This window comes from Sorex araneus, chromosome 5 (assembly GCF_027595985.1).
Source record: "Sorex araneus isolate mSorAra2 chromosome 5, mSorAra2.pri, whole genome shotgun sequence".
Taxonomy (NCBI): domain Eukaryota; kingdom Metazoa; phylum Chordata; class Mammalia; order Eulipotyphla; family Soricidae; genus Sorex; species Sorex araneus.
Window position 1 is genome coordinate 118,978,761 of NC_073306.1, and position 12,289 is coordinate 118,991,049.

General features: G+C 50.4%; 1 protein-coding gene across 1 annotated transcript; it reads left to right on the forward strand.

The window, feature by feature from the left end:
* Positions 1–7,135: 7,135 nt before the first annotated feature.
* Positions 7,136–11,992, forward strand: PROCR (protein C receptor). Its single transcript, XM_004612541.2, has 4 exons — positions 7,136–7,344; positions 9,524–9,775; positions 10,871–11,152; positions 11,355–11,992. The coding sequence occupies exons 1-4, from the start codon at positions 7,260–7,262 to the stop codon at positions 11,471–11,473; spliced, it is 738 nt and encodes a 245-aa protein (XP_004612598.1). The 5' UTR covers positions 7,136–7,259; the 3' UTR covers positions 11,474–11,992.
* Positions 11,993–12,289: the final 297 nt, after the last annotated feature.

The following is a 12,289-nucleotide window of genomic DNA, read 5'->3' on the forward strand; positions in this document are numbered from 1 at the left end:
TGTGTGGAGGGGGCGGGAACCTCCGAAGGGCCCCCACTGTTGCTGTCGGATTTGGGCGGACTAGCGAAGCTTTCGGTCAGCTCTGAAGTCCAGCTGGGCTGGGTTCCAGGGCCTGGCAGGGCTTCTCCTCGCCCACTGGGGCTGCACCAGCTCTGGCCACTGCGCAGCTTCCTGCTCCCTTATCTCCCCTCTGCATGTGCTTTCTGGGGTGGGAAACACTGCCCCTCGCTTCCTTCGTTTCCCCTGGCTCCCCCGGACCCTCATTCTTTAGATCCTGTGAAATCCCAGCTGCTGGCCCTGCGCCCACTCTGCCTGGTGATTTTCTGCCCTGGGCGTTTCCGGAGATGCAGCAGGGGGGGTGGGCGCTCTTGCTCCAAGTCATTCTCGTCTGCCACCTCCCCAATCCCAGGACCCCTCAAACTTCTGCACACACCCGTTTTCTTTCATTTCGCTGGTTTCTTGTTTGAGGGTCACACTTCGCTGTGCTCAGGGGACACCCTTGGGGGGCTCAGGGGATCCTATGGGGTGCTGAGGATTGAGCACAGATCGGCCAGGTGCAAAGTATGTGTCCTACATACTCTGTGCACTCTGGCCCCTCACCCCAGTTTTTGTATTCCCAATAGTCTCCTCATTCTCTCTGGACCCAATCCCATCCCCTATTCTCTTTTATTTTAATTCTCTGCCCAGAAACTCTAAGCTGTGTGACTTTGGGCAAGTTACTAAACTTTTCTGTGCTTTAATTTTGATCTCCTCTGTATTATGGAAACAATGAGCCTCGTGTGGTCAGCTCCAGAGGAAGTGATAAACACAAAGGGTTAGCACATAGTATAAATTTCTGACTTGTTTTCCGTCATAGCATAATGATCCAAGCATGCTGGAAATATGTGTTCAGAGATCCTCATAGCACTCATTTCCAAGTAAGTCCAATCATAATATTTCATTACTTTCATTTTTACTCTTTCTTTAAGACCTCAAGGAAGAAAAAAGGCAAAGAAAAAACAGGTTCAGATTCACCTGGAGTCAGACAAAGCCAGGTAAAACCAAGAAATGCCATCCTATGCCCAACTACCTGTCATGCCAAGGGTTGGTGAAATTGTGGAGAGGGGGAACTCTCATGCACTGCTGGGGATGTGAAATGGTGAAAGCTTTGTGTTAAACAATGCAGCAATATCTAGTCAAATTGAAGATGTAATATATATTATGATTCAGCAATTCCACTGCTTTGTTTACAAAACTAACCCACAAGTCCCTCTATGGAGAACATGCCAACATCCCCCCCCCCGTCAAAAAAAAAAAAGAAAAAAGAATTGTGCTTCATATGAAAAGCAATTCGACTTCTTGGTGTCTACCCAAAGAGCCCCCAACAGATATTTCCAAAATATGTCTTGTGCTCCCATGCTCATTTCAGTGCTATTCCCAATAACCAACGTTTGGAAACAGCCCCAGTGCCCTCAAACAGATGAGGGGAAAAAGAAACTGTGTACATATACACAATGGAATATGGCTTAGCTCTAAGAAAAGATGAAAACCTGCAATCCACTGCAGCTTGGATGGAACTGGAGCATATCAGACTGAGTAAAATGAGTCAGAGAAGGACAAATACTGAATGATCTCCTTCATATGAGAAATATAAAGAAACACAGTAAGGGCATAACAAACGGCCAATGGCAACAGGTCCTGAGAGTCTGCCTTCAGAACTGAGTAGACCCAGGGGGTGAAGCAGAGGTGGGGGGAATCTTGAGACATTGGTGGAAGGACGCAGACACTGCTGGTGGGTGTGGTGTGGGAAGACTGTATGCCTGAAATGATTGGGAACAGCATTCTAAATCTCAGTGTCTAAATACAAACTGGGGGAAAGAAACTTTCCACATATACACAAGAGAACATGCACTGGAATGTTCATAGCATCATTGTTGGTAAGAGTGCTGAAAAACACTTATGTCTAACAACAGGAGAATAGATAAATATGGCATATTTCTAATCGGGCATATTATAAAGAAGTGAGAATTAATGGACCTATAGCAGCATAGAGGAATCTTATGAATATATATTTCTAAAAAACAACCAAACCAAGTTGTGCTAGAGAGATAGTACAGCAGGTAGAGCACTTGTCTTGCACACGGCTGGCCTGAGTTTTATCTCTGGGGTCCCATATGATTCCCTAACCACCTCCAGGAGTTATTCCTGAGTCCTGAGCACAGAGCCAGAAGTAACCCCTAAGCATCACTGGGTGTGGCCCCAAACCCAAAAACCAACCAACCATACAAAAATAGAAGTTGCCAAGTACTTATGTATATACACATACATGGCATACATGTATAGAAATGTAAGGAAACCAAGAGTAGCAGATTCCAATTAATGGTAGAGTGGAGGGAAAGAGACACACTGAAGAGGAGACTTCCTTTTTATTTGTAATATTTTATTATGTTGAGGGGGGGCATTTATGTTTGCAATAAAATTCTCCAAACATAAAATAGTCCAGCACAATTTTTCACAAAAGTAAAGACATTATAATTATCAGTGATTTAAGTTCTTCCATTTCCTGAGTCCCTTTCTCCCCATTAGACCATTTTTAATGAACTGGTAAAAGAACCTGAATGTGGGGCTGGAGTGATAGCACAGCGGGTAGGGCTTTTGCCTTGCACGTGGCCGACCCTGGTTCGATTCCCAGCATCCCATATGGTCCCCTGAGCACCGCCCGGAGTAATTCCTGAGGCAGAGCCAGAAGAAACCCCTGTGCATTGTCGGGTGTGATCCAAAAAGAAAAAAAAAAGAACCTGAATATTATTTCTAAGATAGCTTGCCACTGAGAGGTGATGAGGACCACTCATGCATATGTACTCAATTTCAAGGCTGGGAGCCTGACGGGAATCCAGAGCTGGCCCTGATTCCACCAGGACTTTAGTTTTCCCTCCAAAGAACAGTATGGAAAGTAAAAAGTTATCCATCCTCTACCCTAAATCTAATCTTATTCCCTCAGGCATAATCTCAGGCATTATCCTTCCAGTCATTTTTTCTTTGCAGATGTAAATACACTGATACACTCATCCTTTTTTAATATAAGAATGGGATTAAGTACATTTCACTTGGATAGAAGCAATATTTTAAAATAAAGATAGATGAAATGCAGGCCCCAGAGAAGTAGGGCAGTGGCTCAGACCATCTGTCTTGCAAGCACAGAGTTAGTTCAAATCCCTGGTGTCCCACGGAATGATCCTGGCAGCTCCACAGGATCGACAGTGACCCTGAGTACTGCAGGATTTCTGGCTGTACCTTAGTCAGGTGGGTATAAACTGACCGTCAAAGGGGTGCATAAGCTCACCCACAAAGGGTGTGCTCTGGTGAGCACAATACAAAACTGTGTGATTTCCAGGCCAAGAATCACAGCCCCTGGTGAGAGGCATGTGAGCACCGAGGCAACTCTCAACAAGCACTGCCAGGGGCCGGAGCGATAGCACAGCGCGTAGGGCGTTTGCCTTGCCAACCCAGGTTCGACTCCCAGAGTCCCATATAGTCCCCCGAGTACTGCCAGGAGTAATTCCTTAGTGCAGAGCCAGGAGTAACCCCCGTGCATTGCCAGGTGTGACCCAAAAAGAAAAAAAAAAAGCTCTGCCAGCAGAACATGTGCCTCGGCTAAAGAACACAACCCCTGGGCCAGGGAGCTAACTAGCTCAGCAGGCTAGAGCACACGCTTTGCATAGGGGAGGCCTGGATGGTCCCCTGAGTCCCACCAGCCTTGACCTGGGTATGGCTCCAATACGAAAAATGACAGCAACAAATCAAGAATGTGGCACCCTGACCCCTCCGTGAAAACATGTGCAGGCAGCACAACTAGAGGAGTGTAACTGGTGGAAGGATAGGTGTTTGAACAGGTTTGTAAGGGTCTGTCTCACTGATTCAATTTTTTAAAAAATATTAAAAAATAAAAATATTGAAAAATTGAAAAATGAAATAAAGAAGTGTAAATCTCAGGGAGCACCACAGAGGGGCATGGCGTGCTGGTGCTGTGCCTGGCAAGCAAGACGACTCAATGTGCAAGGACCGCAGCCAGGTAGGCAGGTAGGTGCCTGCGCCGCACTCACCTGGTCATTACAGCCACAAAGGAAAGGTGGGAAAGGAGAGAAGAAATAAGTAGAAGTGGAATTCACATGATCTGCATTCATTCACTTCCTTCTTCCCCATCAATGTCTCATGTCAATATCATAGATCCTAATGATCTACCCCCTTCTTATGCCATAATTTATTACTTAAACTCTTATTTTCAAGTGAACAAGTAGATAACCATAGAGAGATAACCATACTCTAGATAGAGAATTTCCAGACAATACAAAGATCATTTGAAGAACCAAGTCTTGTACTGGATGCTACCATAGCAGGGTGGGGGCATATACACTCCTCATCTCTGGCCCTTCCCTGGAGATCCACCACTGCAATTATTGGTTCCAGACTCATTGTTCTCTAGAGAAATAGCTTGTCTAGTAGTTGTATGTGTTTGGCACCTAATCAGATCTCAACCATACACGGTGTTCTGTGATGTACTTTTTTTTTTAATTTTATTGAATCACTGTGAGATAGTTACAAGCTTTCATGTTTGTGTTATAATCACACAATGCGATCAAACACCCATTCCTCCACCAGTGCACATTCCCCACCACCAATATCCCCGGTATGCCCCCCTTTCCCACCCTCCCCCTGCCTCCATGGCAGACAATATTCCCCATACTCTCTACTTTTGGGCATTATGGCTTGCAACACAGACACTGAGAGGTCATCATGTTTGATGACCTTTATCTACTTTCAGCACACATCTCCCATCCCGACCAATTTCTCCAGCCATCATTTTCTTAGTGATCCCTTCTGTATTCCATCTGCCTTCTTCCCTCTGCTCATGAAGCAGGCTTCCAGCTATGGGGCAATCCTCCTATGTGATGTACTCTTGAAGACCTATGTGTATCCTTCTACCTCATTCAGTCATTGGCAGAACTGACATCTTTGGTATGTTTTGGAGTCACACCTGGAAGTGCTCAGGATTTTCTCTTAGCACCACACTCAGGTAGACTCGAGCAGGACCATATGAGGTGCTGGGGATCGAACCCTGGTCAGCCACATGCAAGGAAAGCTCCCTACTCACTGTATTATCTCTCTGGCCCCAGAACCAACATTTACTATTGATCAGATATGCACACAATTCCAGGAGCAGTAAAGAACAAAATGGAGAGCCAGCCTTCAGGGAGCAGACATCTGGTGGAATCTTCAGACAAAAACCATGTAAACCAACAAATATCATCGTTTCAGATCATGCTCAGTGATAGGATGAAAACAATTCGGCGCTGAGCACAGGTCACAGTCATCCCGTTGCTCATCGATTTGTTTAAGCGGGCACCAGTAACGTCTCTCATTGTGAGACTTATCTGTTACTGTCTTTGGCATATCCAATACGCCACAGGTAGCTTGCCAGGATCTGAGCAGAGGAGGTTTTTAAAATTGCATAATATTGAACTGTACAGATTTCCATAGTTTGGGGGGATTACTTTCAGAGTTTTCTATTTGCAGCGTATGGGAGAAATGGGTAGAGAGTCTTTTAAAAATCTTTTTATTTTATAAAGTAGTTCACAATAGTTGATTACATGGTAGAGGGTCTTTATGGTCATTGAATGGCACTAGAACTTTTGTGGTGGGAATGTCATATCCATGTGTCCTCTCAAGTCTAGGGACACTAGGAGTTGAGACATACCCCTGAAATCCTATTAAACTGTAAACTAATAATAAGTCGATAAAAAATGCAGGGAGACATATATATGCCTATGTATGTATTTCTAAAGAAATAGATAAATTGGGGCTGGAGCGATAGCACAGCGGGTAGGGCGTTTGTCTTGCACGCGGCCGACCCGGGTTCAAATCCCAGCATCCCATATAGTCCCCTGAGCACCGCCAGGAGTAATTTCTGAGTGCAGAGCCAGGAGTAACCCCTGTGCATCGCCAGGTGTGACCCAAAAAGCGAAAAAAATAGATAAATTTTGAAAATGGGAACATTTTCTATTTGTTTCTTGAGCAAGATACACTTTTTGTTTGATTGTTTGGGGATTTTTTTTGGGGGGGGTAATTGAGTCACACCTGGTTATGCTCAGGGGTTACTCCTAGCTCAGCCCTCAGGAATTACTCTTAATGGTGCTTGGGGGACCATATGGGATATCGGGGACTGAATCTGGGTCAGCTGAATGCAAGGCAAATGCCCTACCTCCAGTACTATCACTCTAGCCCCATATAAAGTGTAACTTAACACTTTGCAAAATCAATGAAACAGTGGCCAGAGAGATAATGCAGTGAGGCACTTACCTTACATGCTGTTGACCTGGGTTTGATCCCAGCACCATGGATGGTCACCTCGACCCCCACCAGGAGTGATCCCTGAGCTCAGACCAGGAATAAGCCCTGAGAACGCTGGATGTCATCCCAAAGCAAAACAAAAAACAAAACTCATAAAACATACACACACAAAGCTAAAAAACATACACACACATATAAACAACTAAACAACTATTTCATGAAAAAGGCAATGCACTGAAATTTTGATTTCATTTTTTGGTTCTGGAGATTAAATCTAAGCTTTCGCACATGGAAAAACAGTCCTCTGGTGAGATTTAGGGTGTTCGTAACTCTTTCCTATGACAAGCGTGTCTCAGTGAGCAAGAGGCTCTGCTTTTGCGACACTCCTGACTGGGTAGTTCACTGCTCTCTACGTACGTTTCTGACACAACGCGGCTAAATTCAATCAGAAAATTGAATTCCCATCCCTGATCTGTCCCGTTGTGAGGAATAAGCTTTGAGCAAGTCCTTGCAGCTCTCTGGCCCTCAGTTTCCCCTTTCGGAACCTGTGGATCCTTCAGGGCAAAATTGGACGCAGATGCCCCACCCTCTGACTCAGAGAGGGCAGGACTTCTCTCCCAGCACTGCTCCCCCCTTTCCGCTCCGAAGATTCCTCGGAAGCAGCGCAGGGAAAAGGGAAAAGTCAGGTCAGGGCAGGAGGGTGCTTGCAGCAGCGGCGGGGCGGGGCGGGGCGGAGGGAGGGTAAGTGAGGGCCGGCCCCGGAGTAGGAAATGAGGCAGGGGGGAGGAATAACACTTTATAAGCCCGCCGCCCTCATTCTCCTCCCGTCCCACTGGCCACCTTCCAGCCTCCTCCCCAGACAGCCCTCACTTCTTCCCTCGGCTGCAGCCAGACTGCCAGATCCAGGTGGGGTTCAGAACGTCAGCTGCAGGATGTTGACGCCGCCGCTGCTGCTGTCTCTGCTGCCACTACTTCTCCTGCCTGGCGGGGCCCTTTGCGGCCAGGAAGCCTCGGAGGGTGAGTCAGGGACGCTTCTGCCCGAGTGTTGGTGGCTGTCCCCAGGACAGTCCCTGGGCAAAACCGGAGAGCTCATGCCACAGGCAACTGGAGCACTCCAGGGGACCAGAGGGTCCGGCACTGCCCAGTGTGCTGTCTGGTGTGTGTGTCGGGGGGGGGGGGGGGGGGGGTCCGAAGTTAAGGTGAGGAGGTCACCATGGGGCCAGCAGAAAGGGAGCCTGGCAGAGGCCGGAGCTGGGAAAGGAGTGGGTAGAAAGGTAAAGAAATTAGCCCCAGGGAGGAGGACAGAGAGACGGAGGTCTGAAGGGGCACCGGCGTCGGGCCGTGGACTGGGGCGAGTTCAGGGAAGATGGGAGAGAAAGACTCTGTGATGTGACGAGAAGTGGAAGGAACAGAAGACCCTGGGAGAAGTTGAGGGAAAGACCACAGCCCAGATGAGATGCATGAGGCAGAAGGGGAGTGTGGAGAAGGGGTGGGAAGAGGATGGGGTGGGAGAAGCTGAGGTCTATGGGAAAACTCCAAGTGGCTCCGAGTCAGTAGAAAAGGGAAGTGACTTTCCTGCACTCCAGGCGCAGGTGACCTGCCCTCTCCTCTTGGGCTTTTCTGCTCAGAAAGGGAACAAATAAAGACATGGATTCTGGGAGGGCTCCTCACTACCTGACTGACCCCCTGGCCCCCTTGAAAAGCCCCCTGACCACTCCATTTCACAGAGGAGATGGGGGGCAGCACTGCTAAGCGCCCCGCCAGGCTTCCACACACAGACAGACCTTCCCACACCTGCAGACCCGGACCAGACACACCAAGGCATTGCCGAGACTCATCCCTCCTCAGGAGGGCTCCAGGCACTAACTCTGGGCCAACTCCCTTGGGGGTGTAGACAGCGGCGGAGCTAACCAGAATTGGTAATAGTCTAGAGGAGCCCAGAGCAGCCGGGGCATATGGAGATGGGTACACAGACGCGGGGATTCTCTGAGTCTGGGAGGGCCGAGGGGAGCCGGCCCTGTGGCTGTGCACATGCAGCTAGAACAGCACAGGGGAACTGCAGGTCGTTTGCTGAGTGGAAGCGTAGGGAAGGGGTGAAAGGCAGGTGGACTTGGACTTGACTTGCGATTTTGGACTTGACTATGCGGAGAGAGAGAGCTGAGCGGAGCAGGGCAACCGAGCAGCTGAGAGTAATGGACGTGGGGGTGTGTAGTATAGTGGGTAACACAATGGCCCTCCACGCAGCCTATCCTGGTTCAATCCATGGCACCTCTGAGGTCCCCCCGAGCACTGAGCTGGGAATAGCCCCGTGAGCACCACCTGCAGCCCAACTCCCCCTCCACTGCCAAAGTGGTGGACTTGGGCTGAGGAAGATGCTCAGCAAGCTAAAGTGCCTATTGGTTTAACCCCCAGCACCACAAGGCCCGGAGCACCACTGGATTGGTTTCACCGTGTGGCTACCCTTCTCCCCCCTCTACCCCCCCCAAAAAAAGGTGAGGGACTTGGACTCCCTCCATTGGAACCTCCACTGTCTTACCATTGTAGGCTATTTCCCTTGTCGAGGGGGTTAATCATAGTGGTCACCGCCCTCAGCTCGGGGAGGAGGGCACAAACAAGCTAATGAGTACAGTGCCCATTGCTCAGCTGTCATCATTAGGAATGTCGTAGGGAGGGGTCTCCTCCGAGGATCTGACTCCTGGTCAACTGGAGGTCAGATGAGGAGTGGAGTGGAAGTGTCAGGACTGGAGGTGAGGAAGTTAGTTAATTCTCTAGTCCAGACCACAGGCGTGGAGAACTGAAGGAGGGAGGTGGCAGAAGAAACTCAGAATAGGACATGGAGTTAGGATTGCAGTATGGGTCAGGATTTGCAGGTCAACCGGAAACGGAGCAGGAAGGAGAGAGAGAAAGGAGGACCAGAGAGGTTCCTCCACTGACAGGAGTAACCTGGGGCAAATGGCTGTTGCCCTTCCGGCCTCAGTTTCCCCATCTGTAAAACAAAGCTAATAACCCCTATCCTGCCCTCCTGGCACAGTTACAGGGGGTGCCCAGTGGGAGGCTGTGTGGGAAGGCACTTTATAGTTTATATAGGGCAGAGAAGGTGGGCGGCCTGCCTCTGGGTAGGAGGTCATTATCTCCCGCTCCACGCTGACCCCTCCTACGCTGGCCTAGGCCCCAACGCACTGACCTCTGCCCCCAGGCCCACAGAACCTCCACATGCTCCAGATCTCCTACTTCCGCAACCCCAATCAAGTGTGGCATCACGGCAACGCGTCGCTCGGGGGGCGTCCCACGCACAAACTGGAAGGCTGGGGCACCAATGTCACGTTCGTCCAGCTGCAGCCCTTGCAGGACCCAGAGAGCTGGGCGATCATGGAAGAAAGCTTACGGCTCTACATCGAGCAGTTCCACAGCCTCGTGAGGCTGGTGCACCAGGAGCGCCACCTGGACTGTGAGTGGGGAGGCGGCTCAGAGTGGAACCCTGGACTGGGCGGCGGGGGCGTGGCCTGTGGGCGGGGCGTGTCTTTGGGGGAGGCGGGTCTTTAGGGAGATGGGGCGGGGCCTGGGCAAAGGAGCCGGTTAAGGAGGGGTCGCCCCGCCCCGGGGTGAGCTTGGTCCTGTGCAGGGGATCCCAGCTTCTCGGGGTTCTTGGACGCTGACCCGCGGTGATTGCTAGTGAGAGTTCTAGGCTGGAGAGAGTGGGGAACCTGGCTGGCACGGTCTGGAGTGGACTCGTCCAGGAGGTGGGGTGGTGGGGTAGACCCTTCCGGCATGGTCTCGAGGTGGACCCTGTTTGGAGGTCCCGTGCCAGAGCTGCCCTGACCCCACAAAAATTCACTGAAGACTTCCAGACGTCTGACTCCTTCTCAGATCCCTCCTTCCGTCACACTCACCCTAGGCCTTTACCCTCAGTCTCTAATCTCCTTTCTCCTAGCAGCTGTCCGCCTCCCTTAGAGCTCCCCTCTCCTCACACTCCCCCAAATCCTTCCTCTCACAGAAGTGGCTCCTGAGGGGAAGCTCAGTTCAATCTCTGGCACTGCGTGCTCCCCTTAGTACTGCTGGGAGCAGCCCCCAAGTGCAGAGCTAGAAGTCTCTGAGCACCACTGAGTCAGATCCACGCGGGTGGGAACAACAGTATATAGCAGGTAGGGCACTTAACCTGCAGGCGTCTGACACAGGTTCCATCCCCAGCACCTCATATGGTACCGGAGGCCACCAGGAGTGATCTCTGAGCCCAGAGCCAGGAGTCACCTCTGAGCACACCAGGCATGGCCCCCAAACAAAAACTAAATAAAAACTGAAAAACATTCAAAGCTCTCAATTTCTTCCCCTAACCTCCAACTCCTTTCTTTCATATTCTAGACACACACACACACACACACACACACACACACACACACACACACACACCCCTCCACCTTCTTTCAAGCCCCTGGTCTCTCTTCACAGAGCCCCAAGACACCCCCCACCCCACATGCCCCTCGAGGGCTTCCTTCGCACCCAATTCCCTTGTCCACACGCCCCTGACCCTAAGTCCTGCCCACAGTTCCCATGACTGTTCGCTGCTCCCTGGGCTGTGAGCTGCCGACGGAGGGTTCCAAAGCCAGCGCCTTCTTTGATGTGACCGTGAATGGGAGCGCCTTCGTGAGCTTCCAGCCCAAGACAGCCCTGTGGGTGGCAGGGTCCGGCAAGACCTCCAACGTGGCCAGCTACACCCTGCAGCAGCTCAACGCCTACAACCGGACTCGGTTTGAGCTGCAGGAGTTCCTGCAGGACACGTGTGTGCAGTATGTGCAGGAACACAGCAGCGTGAAGGATGATGGGACAGGTAGGGAGGGCTTGCAGCCGGGCGGGCGATGCCTCCAGCAAGAGGGGCCCAGGGCTGGAGGTTTGAGTCAGATCACACACAGCTTAAGTAGCTTGATGATGTTAAGTCACTTGCTACCTTCTTTGGGGGCAAAAATCCTGGGGAAGGGTTGGGGGGAGGGGGAATCATCAAGTCAAAGACATTGGTTCTTCATTTTCTGCAGGCAGCCAAAAAGGCCGCTCCTACACTTCGCTGGTCCTGGGCGTCCTGATGGGTTGCTTCATCATTGCTGGTGTGGCTGTTGGCATCTTCCTGTGCACAGGTGGACGGCGGCGGTGTTAGGGACTCTCCAGCCCCCTCTGTCATAAGGCTGAACTGAGGGAGGCTGACATGGGAGGGTTTCAGCTGACTGCAGAACCAGATTCCCCTACGGGGACATGACAGCCCAGAAGGCTTGGAGCGGCAGTACCTTTCCTCTCCCAGATCTGCCCACCCGGAGCTTGGGCAAGGGGAGGCAAAGACGCTAGGGAGACAGAGTACTTGCTAAGCGCATCAGAACTGCATGCTGTGCAGAATGGGTCCAAGAAGGCAATGCTAATCTATGCCTGAAAGAGAATGGAGTGAGGGTGAGGGCTGGTGTGTCTGTGGCCTATCATCCAACTAAAAAAAGAATCACCTGAGGGATTCAGAAAATAGAACCAGACCAAACAAACCATCCACGACCAAGAGAAATCATGCTCAGTGTTGCGAGGTGAGTCAGATGCAAGAGGGACCCTGGTCTAATGCAAGTAGAAAGAAACAGAAAAATGGTGGGAGTGTAAATTCCAAGCAATGTGGGAGCAAGGAGTTAACAATTATCCAACTTATGCATAAAACTAATAAATTCCTTGCATTTTGATTGTAAAGCATTATGATTTCCTCTACTTACTTCCAGAAAGGCAGCCTTTATTTGTTTCCCCTTCCTCATCTCAACTCACACTTCCACCCACTGAAGTCTGACCTCTATAAACCATTCTAAGATCATCAGTGACCTCTAATTAGGAGACCTGCATCCTTCCCGATATCTACAACATTTCACATTACGCACTATTTATTTTTTGGGGGGTGGGGGTGACGGGGGTTGGATCACACCCAGTGATTCTCAGGGGTTACTCTTGG